This window comes from Macaca fascicularis, chromosome 3, assembly GCF_037993035.2.
Source record: "Macaca fascicularis isolate 582-1 chromosome 3, T2T-MFA8v1.1".
Lineage (NCBI taxonomy): Eukaryota > Metazoa > Chordata > Mammalia > Primates > Cercopithecidae > Macaca > Macaca fascicularis.
The window spans coordinates 125800095-125819859 of NC_088377.1; the positions used below are offsets into that span (position 1 = coordinate 125800095).

The following is a 19765-nucleotide window of genomic DNA, read 5'->3' on the forward strand; positions in this document are numbered from 1 at the left end:
TCCAACACTGATAACCCACTGCAAATGGTTTGTTACTTTTCTTATCCCTACAATCATCGTTCGACTACTGTGTTTTTATCAGAACCCACTGGGTTTAGAATGGAAGGACGAAGTAGAGACATAACACTCGGTGATTAAAAAATAGAACACAAGTATGTCTAGTTCCTAAGAAGCAGAGAAAACCAGATAGGTGGTCTTTCCCTCATATCTAAGATTCTTCCTCTCATGTAAGTTTCAGAAGAGAGATAGTTTTTTCTTCAAGATAGTAGATCCTATTTACAGAAAGTTTTCTAAGAAAGTAACAAAGGCATCAGGAGGATATAATTTCCTCTGTGGCTTTGCCCAGGGTTTAGTGGACAGTGAGAATGAAGGAAAATGAAAAACCCCAGGAAGACAGATACGGTGAGAGGCAGAGGAGAATGATTCAGTACAATTTCTTTATTATTATTAAAACACCCTGTTCTTATAGCAAGAGTCTGCACTGTATTTGTGTTTTGGTCACCCTTTACTTTCTTTTGAAAACATTATTTATTTACAGGCACAATCCCTGATTCTCTTTTTCTTTCTAACTGTTGATAAAAGCAATGAAATGTATAGAGTTCTTCAGTGCCATTGCTGAAAAGTCAAAGTTGGGTTAGGGAAAAGAGTCTTATTGGTAAGTAAACAACTTACAAAGATGAAAGGAGACAGAAGAGCTTTATTTAAGTTCTCTAAATAGAAGTTCAAAGTTAAGGAAAAATCACTTTAATTCCACGAATAAAAAAATTACAAACAAGTAGCCATGTATTCTACACTAGATGAACATGAGTGTTTAAGCACAAGCAAGGTGAATAAGAAAGGTTTTCATTTCCCTTGGCGAGGAACATCTTCTCCTTTGTCCTCAGCATCAGTTTTACCTGCCCCAAGTCAGTGCATCACAAGTTTTTCTGTTAGAATACTCCTTAAGATGCAGGGCAGCAAGCAATCCTCCAATTGTTCCAGGGTATGATCTTGTTTTACTTTTTAAATTACTACTATTTTAAGATTGCAATAGTTTTGGGGGTCCAGGTGGTTTTTGGTTACACAGATAAATTCTTTAGTGGTGACTTTTGAGATTTTAGTGCACCCATCACTGGAGCAGTGTCCCAATATGTAGTCTTTTATCCCTCACCCCACTCTCAGGCTTCCCCTTGCAAGTCCCCATAGTCCATTATATCACTCTCTATGTCTTTGCATCCTCATCGCTTAGCTCACACTTATAAGTGAGAACATACGGTATTTCACTTTCCATTCCTGAGTTACTTCACTTAGAATAATGGCCTCCAGCTCCATCCAAGTTGCTGCAAAAGACATCATTTCATTCTGTTCTAGGATGTGTTCTAATACCAGTTGTTGCAAGCAAACTATTTTTTGAAGGATCAAGATTTATATGAATAATTCATACAAATTCAGCATTCTATTCCATAATATAGATCTTGTTTTAGTACAAAATATCTCTACCAAAATATCTGAGTAAAACTGATACTTAAAAGAGATTACTGTATCCACCTATGACTTTTCCTACACAGCCCTGGGAGTAAGACAATCCCAGTTGAGAAGCACAGTCTCAACTGGGATTAACCAGTTAGGTGATTGCCAGTTACATTAAATGATAGCCTATTGGAATATCTGACATCATCTCTATTCAACACTCCAGCATCCAAAGTTAAATATGACGGAGAACCACACACATAAAAGAAACCTGCTCACAACTGACAGATTTGTTTGCAATTTACTTCTGCTTTAACCTCTAAAAAATGATGCTAAGAGGCAATGAGCTTATCTAAAAGTGATTAGCAATAACAAAAAAAGTGAAGCAAAATTGACCTCATAAACCACAAAGCCCAGAGCTTAATCGCCTACATTTCTCTTCCTGCAATCCACTAACTAGCTAGCCTGACTAACACATTTATCTTCCCATGTTTCTCAAACTTTTACCATTTTCAAAAAGTCTCTCTATTTGCTTTTTGTAGCCCACTGTCACTAGCAAAGTGCTCCTTATCTCTTAGCTACAATGCTATGAAATGTCAGTCTGCTACATAAAAAGACCAAAGTAATCAACTAAGTCCCCTCACACACTTTCTTTCCCCCATTTTCCTATGCTTCCTTTCCACATGCACTGGAGCCATTGAGTGTGCAATATTTTTCTCAAGGAGTCTGAGAAAGTGTTAATACTAACAAAGAAACCATATCAAAATGACACACTTTCTAGAAAAAACCTTAAAAATACCCTAACAAGAGCAGGAGATCCCTCTACTTTACATAACCCCTTCACTCTTTATCTTCATGCTTAAAAGAAAAATCACACTTCATGTCAGAAACACAACTTTGAAAGACAAGCGTTAAAAATGAGTCTGCACCTGTACTCTTGCCCCGTCACTTTATATTGCAATTAACTGTGTATATGTCTGGATCCTCTGCTAAATGGTGAGAACCTGGAGGGCAGGAGTCACATGGGACTCATCTTTGCATCTCCAGTCTCTGGCTCAATGATGTCTGTTCAAATGTCCATTCTTGACTATTAACTGGACTGATGTTTCTTTCTCATTTCTAATTTGACTCCAAGATCTCCTTGTTTTGACTATGCTCATATGCTTTCATCACTGAAATAAATTCGAGTAGCTTGGTTTGGGGGGCAGGAGTTTGCAAAACGAGCGACAGTAATTACTGCTAAGGGGTAATGGGGGAAGACACCAAGTTTAAGAGGCCAATTGCAAAGGCTACTATATGGCCATTAGAATGAGAATGTAAACATATTACTGATAAGGCACAGAATTAGATTGGTTGGAAGAAAACCTGGGTCCCATTTCAGATGAGATAAGATATGAGAAGTTTTACAAAAATATTTCAGGTACTTAGAGCACTATACGTATTAGTTATTACTGTTATATCACTGCATTCTGAATACAACCTTGTCTTTGAAAATTCCTTAACTTTACTTCTTGTTTATTTCCCCATACCATGATATTCTAGGATTAATGACAGTGTTTGTAAAGTGTTTTGAAATCCCTGAAGTGTTATAATCAACCCAAGTACCATTTTATTTATGCAAACTGTGTCTACGCAGCAAGTCCACTTAAATACCTACGATTGGGAACTGCTGTCTCATAAGGCTTAATAAATAATTCCCTCTGGCTCTAAAAGCAAGTACTTTTTCAATGACAATGGGAGGGAAAGCAAAGGAATTGCTCTATGGCATCTGTTGTGTAACGTTCTTCTAATGGCACATCTCGATAAATGCATGAGAGTCCTTGGAGAGTTACAGCACACAGTAAAGAGAGAGTGATAAAAATCCCAGTATTTCTGAAAAGGAAGGCAAGACAAATTAAAGTTAGCAAGTCCCCACAGTTTACATCAATAAAAATCATCAAACTAACCTCTACTTTACACATAATGGCAGCTTCCTAGGGTCTCTATTGGTGAGGCAAAAATTAAATGCAATATTGAAATGGGAGCAGTGAGGCGGTGGTATACAAGGAAAGGGGAGGGGAAATAACACTCTACAATTCAGAACCCAGGAGATAAGATAAAATATGCATGTGTGAACTGCCTGGACCAATCTAAACCAAAATAGCAATTTTAAACACATTATATGCTTGGTGTGATGCATATATTCAGATATTTAATGGAAGTGAAGGATTAATGCAGCTCACTCAAGTTAGGTGACTTTAAAAAGTAACACAGCTAATAAGTAGCAGAATAAGATTACACCTAAGCCACAGACCTCCAAGCCCAGTGAACTTTGCACCCTGTGCCTGATACCTTTCATGTGTTAGAGACAGACTTTGACTTCTAAAACCAAGAACCAAGGATGTTCAGTGGGAAGGACTGGTATACATAGGTAGCGAAGTCTGAAAGTCTGCAAGTGAGAACTTGACTCTGCCAATAGCTTTCTGTAGGACCCAAGGCAGGGTTTTTAAAACTCTTTCCTGCCTGATAGTCACTTCACGATATTTAAAAGTAAATGAAATAATCTACACAAAACGCTTTAATATTCCAGTAAAAATACTATATGAGTAATCCCAAATGCCATCATTTAACTCATCTAAATTAATCAGAAGAAAGGAAAGCTGCTCCCTTTATATACTTAATTCAACTTGCCCTTAAATGGAGGAATTCCCCAAAACACTCCTTAATGCCACATATTTGATGGAAATATTAACTCTCAAACTCGTATTTTATAACCCTTTGTCTCACTGCATTTGAATAGGCTATAAAGGCATTCTCAAAACCAACTGTTTTATTAGAATTTTGCGTACTTCTAGAGCAGTCTGGAAGTACTCGATAGTGAAAATTATAGGAAAGGAATCGATTATTTACCTCCAGGTCATCATTGGGGATAGCTCTTCTCCACTTTGTGTTCCATCTGATGTGTTCATAGGCATTGACTACAACTTCAATTGCTTTAGGACAAGAATGGCAGGCCTGTATCACCTGCAGAGGAAGCACAGAGTTTCATTAGCTTGATACACATATATGGTTCATTCTTTTTGCTCACAGAGGCATCAAGAGTTCACAGACCAGTGGGCATGGTAGCATGTTCCTGTAATCCCAGCTACTTGGGAGACTGAGGCAGGAGGATTGCTTGAGCCTAAGAGTTCAAAGCTATCTTGGGCATCATAGCAAGACCCTATCTGTAAGAATAAAAAAACAAAAAACAAAAAACAAAAAAAACCCAGAACCCACAGACTAATTAAGCTCCCTGTATTGCTAAAATGATTTTAAGAAGTCTCATGCCTTTAAGTATTCCAGTACACTGCCACCATGGCAGATAGGCAGATTAATAAAAATCAGATCAATTTCTTTCACCTTCCACGAGCAAGTGAAAAAGAGTCACTAACAAAGAAGATGAGAACCGAAGAATTACTTTGCCTTTGTACATAACTGAAGCAATTTTGAGACAGACTGGACACAGAATACGTTTCCAGCTGCCTGGGAAACTCTTCCAGCTCTACAGAACATTTTATCAAAAAATTCTATGTTAATCAATCAACTTAGATTCGCTGGTGACCACGAGGTAAAGTAAACTACAGAGTAACATGCAAGTTGAGCCTCGTTATCTTCCCAGTTGAATACCTGCAGAGGACTGGTGTCATGTACTAAACCACACTTATTGATGTTTTACCTTTCATCAACAAATAAAAGACGACATGAAATTCAGTTCGCTCTTAGCACACTCTGCTTAACAGTTTATTGACCAACCAAAAATACTCGAAAGCAGAGTCAAAGTGGCCAGAATTTCCTTCAGGAGACAGAAAGATTTAGGTTTAACATTTAGATCAAATTAGATGGATGTTTATACACTTAACCAACTTTTGGTGTGGCCAGGAAAAGGCCCTCCTGAGTCCTAGTTTAATCATCTTTCTTTCCATTGCCACCAGACAAGCAGCTCCAGCCACAGACCTGCTCTTCTAAATTTTCTCATCATGAGTTTCATATCAGTCCCATTTTTCCCTTGAAACTTTGGAAAACATAAATCAACTTCTCCAAGGGGTCCTCCTAAAGCCCCTTTCACTTCATGTTAGGTGAGGAGGAAGCCAATCCTTCACCATTAGAAGAGAGGCATGCCTCTGCACTTAAACAACTTTCTCCAAAGACATTTCTTCCTAATTTCCCAGACCATCTCAACCTCAACTTATTATTGTTGAGCAAAAGATCATAAAACCGACTTTCCCTCCATAGGGAAATGTGATGCTTGACAACCTTCCTCATAGGTGGTCTAGCATTGCCTTTTTCAGTGTAGGGTGGTAAAGACCTAATGTCTTGGGATCACAGATAAAACACAGACGGAAAGGCTATGATCTTAATACCCAACTAAGTAAGAGTGTGTGCATGTGTGTGTGTGAGTGTGTCTGTGTGTGTTGACAGTAAAGAGGCCAACCTGGATGGAGTCAGGGAAGGGCTAAGGGTCAGAGCTGGTAAGATGAAGCCAGCTGGCAGCACACCTGGAAGCCAGTCTGAAGAGCTTGGGATTGGCTTGACAGAGAACAAGAGGCTATTATACACTCTTAACAAGAAGAGGTGATATTCAACCTATCCATTCCATTAGGAAGCCTTTATTGAGCACAGGTGTAGTACTATGACAGTAATTCTGGGACATTTATGACCTGTTTTTTGTCTTTAAGGAGTTTACAACCTAGTTGAAGAGAAAAGACACAAATAATTTCAAAGAGTTAGAGAGCAATATAAGTCAGTAAGCAATAAAAGACTAACTTAAAGATCATCAAGTGCTGCTTGAGCACCATCAGCAACGCACAGAGGAGACCAGTGCATCAAGGGCAGAGAGTGGAGGGGAGGCTGACGGGAAGTACACCAACCGGCTCCTAGGCTGGCGTCAGCGCTAGTGCTGGGAAGGAAGGGTGGCTGAAGCTGGGAGAAGGAACAAGTCTAGGGCTTAATATTAATCAGATAGGAGGAGGAAAGAATACAACTTGGAAGCCAGAGATAGAGGACAAACAGAGTTGCCACTGATTGACAGAAATGAGGAACATACTAATCTGGGATGGACAGATAATGAGGAGGAGGATCGTTCTTTTTTTTTTTTTTTTCTTTTTTTTTTTTTTTTTGAGGCAGAATTTTACTCTTTTAGCCCAGGGTGGAGTGCAATGGCACAATCTTGGCTCACTGCAACCTCCACCTCCTGGGTTCAAGCAATTCTCCTTCCTCACCTCCCAAGTAGCTGGAATTACAGATCATGCCACCACTCCCGACTAATTTTTGCATTTTTAGCAGAGACGAGGTTTCACCATGTTAGTCAGGCTGGTGTTGAACTCCTGACCTCCAGTAATCTGCCCGCCTAGGCATCCCAAAGTGCTGGGATTACAGGTGTGAGCCACCGCACCCAGCCATTCATATCAGCCAAAAATGTACACAATAGCGGCTCCCATGAGAAGGCTGATATATAGTTATTATGTGTCATCAAAGTATGTGCTAGCTAAAGCCATAAAGTTCAGTGACATTCTAAATGGGTATAAATGGAAAAGATAGAGGATCATTACCTACAGCTTCAGAAATCCTAGTAGGCATGAGAGAGGAAGAAAGGAAAATAACAGCTACCATTTTTTGAGGACTTACTATGTGCAAGAGACTGTGCTAAATCTTCATATACTTTAACTTGCTTAGCCATTCAACAATCCTATGAGATTGGTCCTATAATCATCCCCATTTCAGAGATTGAAGGCCAAAGGCTGAGAAAATTTAACCTCTGGGTCTTTTAGCTAGGAAATGGTAGAGTCAGGATTTAAACTCAAGTCTGCATGACTCCAAAGTCAAAAGAAAACCAGACACGTCAGAGTAAAAGACACCAAATGAAGAAAGCATTCAAAGTGAGGTTATCACAGGGGTCGTGAAGATCAAGAGATGAAGACAGATTAAATACTAGCAGATTGAATTAGAAGGTTAAGTCACTGGGAGTTGAGTGGACTGAAACAGGTAAGGAACAGATTATGGGGGATAAATAAAGGATAAACGAAAAGTTGTAGCTAGGGCTGGCCTGCCCTCATCTTTAAGACCCTTGGTGTCATAGCATGCAGAGTATTAGAGGCCCAATAAATAATTTTCCCTTCTTAGTGTAGGACCCATTAAAAAATGAAATGAAGATGACAATCAGAGATCAGAATATCATCTTTATTACCGATAAAATAGATTACATATGTTTAGTTAGGGGCCATACACAGATTCTAACACTCTGCCCCTAAACTGAATTTATGTCCCCAAATTGCAGGCCTCTCCCTGCCAGACAGAGTTTATTATTGGAAGCTTGCCACATGAATGAACAAAGAATTCAAAGATCCTCTAGACCCAAGGTTAAGCAAGCTAACTCAACTCCGCCTCCCAACTCATCAATCTGTTAAGTGAAGTGAGAAGGTTGGGGACAGAGATTAGTGGGGGTTTTATTTTAGTAGCATTTTCCTCATGAAAACATGAGACAAAGGAAACATGAGACAGCAGACTGGTGTGGACCCCAAAGGGAGAAACCACAGCCTCCTTTTGGCCTTCCCAGCCCAGAAAACAGAAGATGCTCAGTAAGCTTCACCTTCATGAGTCTCTGGCATCTCTATTCTCCCTTCATGGAGGAACAATTAGACAAAAAAAAAAAAAGCTATTTCTACTGTGGTGACTACTGGAGAGAGATTTAGATACCTCACCTTATCATCCAACCCCAAAATCATGGATTAATACACAATCTATTAAAAAAGAGATTCAAGGTAAGTCTCCCTGCCTCTCTTCTCATCCAAACATCATCTGTAAGTCACTTCAGCAGAAACATTCTCAAGCCACTTGCACTCTTATATATTGATATATATGTGTTCAGAAAGGTACTTAATGATCAAAGAGAACTGCCTAGCTTCATACACAGCATTGTTCAATGGCAGAAATCATCCTCACCTCCCCCAAACCCTCATGTTACCTTTCCTCCTGTAGAAAAATGTCTTTCTTGCCCTACAAGAAAACCCGATCTTGGCTCCCTGGGGTGTCACTTTCTTCTGAATTATGCTGGGAGGAAAAAAAAAATCAAATGTCCTTTTGTACCCTGGAAAGCAATTGCAGACCCTATAGTTCTTTTTTCCCCTGCTTATGTAATTTACACATTGGCTTTCAGTGAAATACACCCTCTACAAATTTGCTTTGTGTTTGGAAGAAAGCATCTTCAGCTCTGACCTTGTTCCTTGTAAATAAGGAAACTGAATTCCCCATCCACACAAGAATGAATCACTTTATCTTCTGGATAAATGAGTCAGTCACTTACTTGTCATAAAGATGACTTTCTCTTTGGAAAGTCAGACTGTGGAGTAGTTGTTCTAAATCACTTTGAAGCATGTACATAGTAAATTGAATAGTTTTGCTTTGCTTTTCCTTTGGAAGGGGTCCAGCTCTCCTACACAGTCTGTTGAGTAGCAACGAAAATGTTTGTTTGTAATACCAGCCATCTACCAGTAGCCAACTCTTATCTTAATCTCTTTAGCATACAGCCAAACTAAAGGAACTCAAAGGAACAAAATAACTGAATAAGAAAATGCTAACCATGGACAAAGTTGGTTGGAACACACAATTGTATGCCTACTTTAGAGGCTGGTGGAGCCATCAAGAAAAGCCAGCAGGGGAGATGCCTATGCTGGACCAAGAGCACATGTTGAGAGGAGGAGAAAAGAAAACACCAGGGTTGAATGCCACTACTGGAGTCCACAGCAAGTTTCAGAATACAACTCAACATTTAGTCTCTGGGCAGGGACTCACACACATACTGTCGCTCCTGGTTGGGAAGATCGCTATAGTAAACCAGGCCCAGGAGCACCAATTCTCCTGCTCAACACATGTGTAAGAATAATAATAGTCATAGCCATCATTTGTTTAATGGTTACCATGCCCATGGCACTGTGCTAACCACTTCTCAAATACTATCTCATTTAATTCTCAAAACAACCTTACAAGAAGGCTATTACTAATCATGGATAAAGTGATAGAGTATGTTTCTCTGGCACCTTCATGCCCTGTGTCCCTGTCCATCCTTTTCCCTGGAAGGAAAGTAGTCTTTGAACGACAATATGCAGAAAATCATGCTTTGTGAAGTGAGCTGTATTACAGAGGTAGATGTTTTTGTCTTCTAGAGGTAACATCATGAAGAATGACCAGCCCTTAGCAAGATGTAAGTAAGAAAAAAAGATGGAAGTAAACAAAGATAGAGATGTTTATAGATGCAGGATAAGACTGAAGGGAGGAACTGGAAAGAGACTCTGCAAGGACTGAAAGAAGTCCAAGAGAAAGGGGAAAGAAATGTTTGGCACCATCCTCTGGGCTTTGAGCATATTTGTGATGTGCTATGAGTAGGAATAACTTCCTTCTGGGGAAGGATTCAGTCTGCATATTATTGCCAAGGCATAAATTCAGGGTATACTCATTCAACAGGGGAAGAAACTGAGGCCCAGAAACTTTCAGCAGTTTATTTAGTCACACTCTTAGGTAAGTGACAGAAATCAAGTTTGACCCCAAAGTCTGTGCTTCTCACCACCCTCACTATTTCCGCTGTGAGTCTAAGCTACCCTCATCTCTCATCTAAATTATTACAACTTTGCTGGCTCCCACTCAGAGTTATTCTCTTAAAGGCAGTCTAAAGGATCATTTTAGAATGTAAATCAGATTTTTATTTTTCCCAACTCAAAATCTTTCAGTGACTTCCTCTCCCATGCGGAGTAAAACACCAAGAACATTCCCACAGCTTACAAGGCCACATATATGGTCTGCAGACAACCCACATATATACCTCTTGGATTTATCTTCCCCTTGCTCACTCCACTTCAGCCACTGTGGCTTCCTTGCTCTCCTTCAAACATGCTTAGCCCTCTCCTACCTCAGGACCCTCTCACCTGCTTTTCCTTAGGCCTGGAATGCTCTCCACACCTCCCCATCAGGTGTTTGCATGGCTTGTTCCTCCACATCCTTATTTTTTCTAATCAACTTAAAGTAGCACACATAATCTGGCATTCTCTCTCTTTTTTTTTACCCTGATTTTTCTCCATAGTACCTAACATATCAGAGTATATTTATTTGGTTTTGTTTTGTTTGTTTTCTGTCTCCCACTAGAAAGTATCTTTCATGAAGGCCTTTGGTTCATTGCTCTACCTCCAGCAAATAAAACAGTGCTCGACACTTTGGAGGTGTCTAGTAAATATTTGTTAAATAAACAAATGAGTGAATTTGACACTTACTCTGTGTGACTTGATGAAAATATATTAAGACTATTAGCTTTAGCTTAATCGCCTTTTAAATGTGAATAATGCCAGTGCCTACCTCAGAGTCGATTATAAAAATAAAACGAAATAATCTGTATAAAACCTATTTAGAGCTCAACACAGGACAGTTATTGTAACATTCTTCTTACTCTATTCCTCGTCTTAATCATTTATAGTTCTCTAAGAAAGTTTTGTAAAAATTCATGACATTCTGGGTTTTACATACAATTTAAAAAAAAAGAATTAGTTAATCTTCCATTAACATCCTGATAACCAAGAGAAAATTCCTTACTGAGATCACAGGAATTGCTGAATCCATCAAATCTTCATTTGAAAGTTCTCTGGTTTGTCCATCTGGAATTTGTCCTGACTGAATGAACTACCCTTAAATTCTCTAGTAGAACTTTTCTTCTAACTGAGCCTCACACTGCAGGACTTCAGACGAGTCCCTGACATTTTACCCAGGTAAGAGGTAGAACTTAAGCTGTGAATTCAGAAAAACATCTGTTAATTTGCTTTCTGTGGCCTACTTAGTCAGCTGTTGTATACTTCAAACTCTTCTTCTTGTTAGTTAAATTTTTAGAGTAAGGGAGAATCCTAAGTATAGTACTATTTGATTTATTTTCAGATAAAATGCATTTTGGCCTCCAAATTACCAGCAAAAAAAACTATGCAAAATTCGCTCTCTTCCATATTCCTGTAGCACTCATTATTCTTCTACCTTATCATTTATCACAGCCTATTAAAATTACCCCTTTATTTGTTTGTCTCATCTGCTAGATTCTAAGCTTCTTGAGGATAGGTCCCATGTCTTGGTCATATCAATACTGTTAGCAACTGGTCCCTACGAGTCTGTTTGAGATTACGACTGTTATTAAGAAAAACTGTGCAGTGTGATATCATAAGAATAGATGCTAGAACCAAAATATCTAAGGTTGAATCCTGGCACTGGCACTGTGGAAGCTCAGGTAATTTACTTAACTGTGCCTCAGTTTCCTCCTCTGTAGAATAGGGGCAATAATAATATATACCTTGTATGATTATTGTAAGAATTAAGAGATACAAAATTCTTGTAACAGTGTGCTTATTTATTATATATAATAAATATAATTTTTAGTACTTAATAAATGTTAGCTTTCATTAAACTGGAAAATCGGGTGGCCCTTTCATGGCTACAAGCTAATTTCAAAGCAGACTGAGTCATCTTTAGATCAGTCATTCTGTTTAAAAGATGGCAAATGTATGCCTGTCTAACACTATTCACCTTTCTGGCAGACTTACCTCAGTCCCCCAGGAAGCCACCAGTGCATTGGTGTTCACACAAGGTATAAAAAATTATTTGCTACTCTTGTTCTCATTCTAGCTGTCACACCCAATTTCAAGCAAACCTAGACTAGGATGAGATGAGGAGACAGCTAGGATTAGGTATGTAATGGAAGGTCAGAGAGGATCAGAGGTAGTTAGCCCAGGACTCAAGCCTCAAACAAGCTTCAGTTACTTGGAGATTTCAGACAGGGCCGCCATTTGAATCTCCCTCAACCTCCTGACCACTGGGCAGAGCCTCACCTTGTGGAACTGGGGAGGGTATATTCGGGCGGCACCATGGTTCAACAGGAGCTGGTAACAGATTTCAGGCTGGGCAGCAGGGCGCACGGAGGTGACCTTCAGCACGTACTGGATGGCAGCACAGCCGTTGATATCCATGAGATTGGCTTCGGCGCCAGCTTCCAGCATCATGTGCATGAGCACGTGGTCACAGTTCCAGGCTGCCTTGTGGAGGGGAGATTTAAAGTCGTCATCCCGGGCATTGACTTCGGCTTTGTAGTCAAGCAGCATGCGGCAGACGAGGTGGTGCTCTGTGCTGTACTCCTGCTCCTTAAAGCGGAGGGCCCAGTAGGCGGCGATGGCCAGGGGGGTCTCCATGTGGGCATTCACACTGTCCACTATGGCCCCGTGTTCCACGTAAAAGGCCACCAGCTCTGAAAGGCCGAAGTGGGCAGCCGTGTGCAAGGGCGTCTCCTCATCTTGGTTGTTGGTCTTCATGTTCACATTCGCCCCTATAAAGGGAAATTGAGGAAGACAATTATTTAAACGGGTTTTGTCATTATTCCTAAGGTTCATTAAATAAGACTTTTCTCACTGTTTCTCTTTTAACTTCTGACTGCCATATAGTATCCCCAGCCCTCAACCCCTTTGTCCCCAGGCTCCCTTCCTGGGCCTGGTGGAAGCCATTCCCTTGAAGCAACATTGCCATCTCCTGGACAACCAGCAAAGGTACCCAAGGGAGGAGAAGGAAGGATTTGTGCCAGAATGCTGGAGCCTTGCTGAATTTTGCTTCTTACTCCCAGGTGGACTTGGAAATACCAAGAGATTTCTATAACTAAGTCGTTTTTATCAATATAACAATGATAATTGCTAATATCATTAAAAGCAAATGTTATATCACAAACTTTGACTCTTTAAAAATCAACCGTTTTGAATATTCCACAAAATAATACTTCTCTTCTCTTTCATAGCAGATGAACCTAAAAGTTTGATGCAAGTAAACTTCAGTGGTATGGAAATTTCCTATCCCTTTGACTGAAATTACAGTATTAGGGCTGCCCAAGTCTGTGAGGCTTTCTTGGAACACAGTACCACCACCACCAAATATGCATGTGCGTGCACACACACACATACACACACACACGACTTTAGTCCCCAAACTAGCCTAAAGGTTATACTTTTCATCAAAAGGTGTAGAAGCTGGTATAGTAGAAATACTCACTGAAAGACAGAAAATGATTCAGAGACTGTAAAATGTTTGATTTATGGTTGACAAAGGATGTTAGAAATACGAACTTTTTGTGCTTGGAAAGCTCCTTAGAATTACTTAATCCAACCCACTTATTTAACAGATTAGAAAACTTAAGTGAATTTTGTTTTTCTAATTCGAAATGTTAAGTGTGAGAGCGGTCAACTCAAGAAGCTGAAATTTTCCTTCTCTGCCTAATTTAATGAGGTGAACCAAATGACCCCTAGGGGGCCAACTCTAATTAATCAACTCTACTGGAATTTTTTATAGCTACTTCAAGTCTGTAGAGACTTATTATTATTATTATTATTATTACTATTACTATGCTAGTAACTAGTATTTATTAAACTCTTAACCATGTGCAACATTCTGGGCTAAATGCTTTTCATATACTGCTTCATTGAATCTTCCAAGTAATCCTTTGCAGTAGGTGCAGTTTTTATCCTAATTTGACGGATGAAGAAATTTGTACTCAGAGAGTTTAATAATTGGCCAAAAGTACAACCAGCTAGTTGTCACAGGTGCAACTAGCTGGGGTCAGTGTCACAGGTGGTAAAGTAATTTACCAAGACAGTTCTAGGTAAAGAAAGGCAGATTTATTAGAGAAGTATGAAAATACATTGCAAGGTTGCAACCGGCAGCACAGCAGAGAAGAGGCTGGGTAGAGGCAGGGTGCAACTGCAGCGAAGTTTTATAGGGTTGTGCTGGAGGGAGCTGCTGTGCTGAAGGAGGTCATTGTGCGCACAGAACAAGGTCATTGTGCCAGGAAGAAGTCATTGTGATTTCCCATTTCTCAGAACAATTGTTCATTGTTCTTCCCCACCTGGGGCTCTCGCCCACCAGGGACCCCTTCCTCATTGTTGAACCAAGGTTTGAAAACAGATAGCCTGGCTTGGAAATTCCTTATCACTGTTCTATTTTACCTCATATTACTTTTCTGAAGGAAAATTTTTCTGTAGTTTACTCTCTTTTACTATATGAAAACCAGAAAGTAGTAAAAAGATAACATTACATTTTGTCAGCTTTAAAAAAATCCGTTCACCATGTTCCTTTATGCCCTTATTTATGGCATCTGCTGATCATATGGAACATATTTGAGAAAACCAAAACTCCTACAAGCATGCTCAATATCCTATACAAAATCAGTCCCCAAGGAAGGTACCCAAGAGTACATTGCTCTGTAAACTCTGAGACTGTATTCGTAACTTGTAGAAGGCAGAACTGTAACCAAAGATGGTGTTTCATGAAGCCATCTGTGTTTATCAGTATTCTGCCCTAGAGAAGTTCTGGGTCAGGTCTTATTTCAGGTCAGCTCGTCTTTGCTCTAGAGTGAAATGGAATGAATGAGAATGTCTTCCCAGAAGCCATGTGCAGGGTCACTTCAGACGCTGGAGAATTTCCAGTAAGGAAGAGAATCAAAGGGTCAGGATGAAATTCTTACAGGCCAACTTGGAACAAACCACATCCTTTACTTTTTAATGCAGTTGGACATTTACAATTGATCTTTGACCTGTTGGTACAACTAGATATGCTACATGGTTTCCTTTTCTGAATAGGAGTTCCTTATTTTCGTACTTGAATTATGTCGCCAGTATAACTTTTCCAGGAAATATATAAAGTACAATGATTTGACTACTTTTTTATTTTAGATTTTGTGATTTATTCAATAAATTAGAGATCAGAAACATAAATTCCTGGGAGCTTTGAATATATTTTTAATGTGAAAATACAATGTATTAGTTTCCAAGAGCTGCCCTAACAAAATACCACACACTGGGTAGCTTAAAACAACAGAAATTTATTCTCCTACACCTCTGGAGACTAGAAGTCCAAAATTAAAGTGTCTAGTGTTGGTTTCTTCCAAAGACTTTGAAGGAGAATCTGCCTCAGACCTCTCTCCTACCTTCTGTTGATGGCTGGCAGTCCTTGGCTTGTAGAACTATCACTCTAGTCTCTGCCTTCACCGTCACATGGCATTCTCTCTGTGTCTCTGTGTTGTAGGAAAATCCGGGTTCTTGTCACATGACCAGGTTAATTTGGCATGCAGACACTTTGAAGGATGAGTGGTTACAGACTTTATTCAACAAAAAGGAAAAAGACTCTCAGCAAAGTGAGAGGGGTTCCTGTTAACAGGCCCCATCTCACAGACTGAATCCCAGGTTACCACCCAGGAACAGGAGAGGCCAGGCTGCTCTCCACTGCAAACGGCAGGAACTTCCATAGCTCCATCCCATTCTCCCAGTGTGCAGGTTGGTTGGAGGGTCTCTGGGGACCCCATTATACTTGGCTGTCTCATTTGTGTCTCCACATGGTCATCTTCTTATAAGAACAACAGTCATACTGCAATAAGGAAAAACCTTACTGTAGTATGATTTTAACATAACTTAATTATACCTGCAGCAACCCTATTTCCAAATAAATTCACATGCTGAGGTATTGGAGATTAGAACTTGAATGTATCTTTGTGTGTGTGTGTTTTGGGGAGTGGCACACAATTTGACCCATAACACATAACATACATTACACAGTATATAAAAATAAGTATGCACAGTTTTTTAAAATTATTATAAAGCCATCACCATCTAATTACATCCTTGGTCAAGAAATTAGACACTCTTAGACCCAGAAAATCCTTCCATTTTTCAATTTTTGAATTTTGAATAAATGGAATCATAAACACAAATTCTTTTGCTTCTTTCACTCAACATTGTATTGGTGAAAATAATGTATCTTGTGAGGTTTAGTTCTCATTTGTTCATTTTATTATATCTGTCTTTTAGCACAATTTATCCATTCAACTGGAGGTGGGCATTACCCGTGTCAGGCTATCCCAAGCACTGATGCCATGGGCATTCTTGCACATTCTTGTACTCTGGTGCTCACGTGCAGGGGTTTCTCTGGGCTCTACATCTATGAGTGGAATTGCTGGGTCACTGAGTATGCATATCTTCAACTTCATTAAGTACTGTCAGATAAGCAGTTGTACCAGCTTACACTCTGATAAGCCATGCATGAGGGTTTCTCATTGTACTACAACCTTATCAACATTGGTATTTTCCGTCTATTTAATTTTAGCCAATTTGTTCGTTGTAGAGTGATATCTCATTTCATCTGAATGGTTTTCCTAATTACCAATGAAGTTAGACATGTTAATATTTTTACTGACCAACAGTGCTTTTATGTTACTCTTAGAAGCATTTCCATGTTATCGTATAGACATTTTAAACATAATATAAAATAACTACATACTCCTTAGAGTAAGTTTACCCCACTGTGTTGATTTTTTCCAAAATTTTGATCTTAAAATTAATGCTACAATTAATAATTTTGTATGTAAGTTTTAGGATTATTTCCTTGTAATAAATTCCCCAAAATAGAATTATTAAGCTGAAACATTTGAACTATATTAAGGGTCTTTATTAATAACTACCAAAAGTTACATTTTTATCTCTCTCTGTGATGCATAAGACTACTTACTTCACTAACCAGTATATTACACATTTAAAGAGAAATTCTTGCTAGTTTGGTAGCAAAAATAAAGTCTTATTTTTTTGAAATCCAAATTCATTTGACTATTAGAGTTTAGACACTTTATCTGTAATTATTAACTAGTGGTATTTCTTTTTTAGTTAATTGTCCAAATTTAGTTCTCACATCTTTATTAGTTGAAATTGTTCTGCTTTCTTTGCACTTTTATGAGCTCTTCATCAAGATATAAGCTTATGCTCTCATAATTGCTATAAACATTGTAACCAGTTTGATTTTTCCTAAATACAGTGATGTTAACTTTCGATTGTCAAGTTTTCCCTTGTCTTTTCCTTTGTACCAGAATGTCCTACTCCTTTCATAAGTTGCATAACAATCTCAATTAATTATAATCTAGTTTTTATAAATGTTAAAAAAATGTTTAACATTTGATTCGCCTGGATTTTATTTCGGTGTACATATCAATTTAGGAAGAATTGACATTCTTACAGTAGGGAGTCCTTCCATGCAGACATACTTTCTCTAAAAAGTTTTCTTTACATTTCTATAAACTATACCCTATAAAATTTGCAGCAGTTTTCATTCTAGATGGGCAGAGTACATTGTTTCTTGGGGAGATAAAGTGACTTTTAATGGGAGAAGTTCCTTCATGAATCTTTTAATTTTTGCAAGAGGGTCTCCAGAACTAGTCTAGAATGATAGCAAATGAGACAGATAAAAATTTAAATTTTCTCTGCATGATAAAGAAGAAGGAATTTTCAGATTTCATCTGTGGGCAAAAGAAACACTGGTTTGTGTGCACTGAGAATGGGATGAAGAGCAGAGACAGGATAAGAATTTCAGCAGAGAAGATGGAGACCTCTTCCGGTCCTGATGGTCTTGATTCCTTGAAGAGCCTTTCTGTGGTACTAAATGGGAGGACCAACTCAGATAAGTGCTTCCCATCCCTTCCAGACACTTCCTATGCTGCAGTGCATGCCATAGAAAGCAACATCTACCTTCACACATAATCTTTTAAAAAGAAATATAATGCCCTGGCTAACATGTAGAGGAAAACTCATGATTGTTAAAAATAGAATAAATAAATTATAGTGATGTAGTGTGAAATTCAATATGTTAATATTTAGGAAAGATTATCCTAAGTGAGATAATGAAATATGATTTGCTCGAACCCATGCATAGAATCCAAACAGCTACATATTCGAACTGATAGAAGTGTTTTATATTGTAATTCAAACACCACGAGCATCATTGCCATCATGAATGGTATTCTAAAATAAGAAAAATTATTGGTAAAGTTCTGAATAAATCAAAGTTCAGCCTCACCTTGATTTATACCATAGCTGCATTTCTAGAAACCTCTATAGTTATTTAAAAATTCAAAATTATTTTGTGTTTATATATAAAAGAGAGAAGTCTGCTGTGTTACTGCATCTAAATATCTATGATTACATCAGCACTAAATATAAGTCTTTAATGAATTATGAAATAGTCAAACACAGGGAAAATTCCAGAAAATATTGACACCTGTATACCATACCCATATTTGACTGAATTTAATTATTGCCATATTTGCTGTAGTTCTCTTTTGTCCTATGAATTTTACAGAAAGCCCTAGCCCTTTTCTTTCTTCTCTCCTCCCATGTTTTTTTTCCTCCACAGAGATTACTACTGTTCTAAAATTGATGCTTGTCATTGCTTGGTAAATTTTTGTTCTTTTTACTATTTGTATGTGTATCCATTTAAAAAATATACTATTATTTTGTGTTTTAAAAAACTACATACATTGTGTCTCACTTTTGCAACCAGTTTTTATCCATCACAATATATCTTTGAATAGAGAACTGGTGTTTTTTTTTTTTTTTATTTCAACTGCTGAACAGAATTCCCTTGTATAAACCATAGTTTAGCTATTCCTTTACGAAGGTAAAGTTGTTTTAGCTTTTTCCCAATAATAAGTATCTTTCAAATTGTGCAGTAGTTACTTGAGAGGAAGAAATAGAATTACCGGGAAGCAATGTATGAACATTTTCAACCATATTAAATTATATTCATCAGTGTATATATCAATGTGTATGTCCATCAGTAGAGTTTAAAGGTTCAAAATCATTTCCAACATTTGATACTCTCAAACTTCTTAGTGTTTGCCAATTAAATGGTATTTTGATTTAATTTGCATTCTCCTGATTACCAGTAAAGTATATTCTTATATGTATACAGGCCACAGAATCTCACTTGTAAGAATTGTCTCTTCATAGCTTCTGCCCATTTTTCATTGGGTTGTGCTTTTCTTATTTATTTTTCATAATAAAGGTCATATTCAAAAAGGAAACATTTCTTTATGTATTGAAAACATAATCAGAATATATAAAGATCTACTATGAAGGAAATGATAAAATTTTTATTGAAGGCAAAAGACAATAAATGGAAAGTTTTACTAAGTTCATAAATAGAAAGACTCATTATTGTAAAGATGGCAATTCTTTCAGAATTAGTCTATAAATTCAATGCAATTTGAACATTCTTCCCCACAAAATTTGCAGGGTAAAGAGCAAAAACAACATACCAATTTTGGGAAAGTGAAGTAAAAAGAATGAGAAAGAAATTTTTTTTTAATTACAAAAGAATAAGATGGAAAGAAAAGACAGTGAATAAGGGTACTTACCCCACCAAATATCAAAGCAAACTAATTAAAATACTGTGGTGCTGATGCATAAAGAGAAAACTGGACCAATGA

At 38.1% G+C, this 19765-nt stretch overlaps 1 protein-coding gene across 1 annotated transcript in view; it reads right to left on the bottom strand.

Moving 5' to 3' along the window:
- Positions 1 to 677: 677 nt before the first annotated feature.
- Positions 678 to 19765, bottom strand: part of ASB4 (ankyrin repeat and SOCS box containing 4) — a 53092-nt gene continuing 34004 nt past the window's right edge. The window contains exons 3-5 of the mRNA XM_005550171.5: positions 12315 to 12805; positions 4339 to 4452; positions 678 to 3321 (exon numbers count right to left, since the gene is read on the bottom strand). Coding sequence (XP_005550228.3) covers positions 3133 to 3321; positions 4339 to 4452; positions 12315 to 12805 — 794 coding nt within the window. The 3' untranslated portion in view covers positions 678 to 3132. The remainder of the gene's footprint in view (positions 3322 to 4338; positions 4453 to 12314; positions 12806 to 19765) is intronic.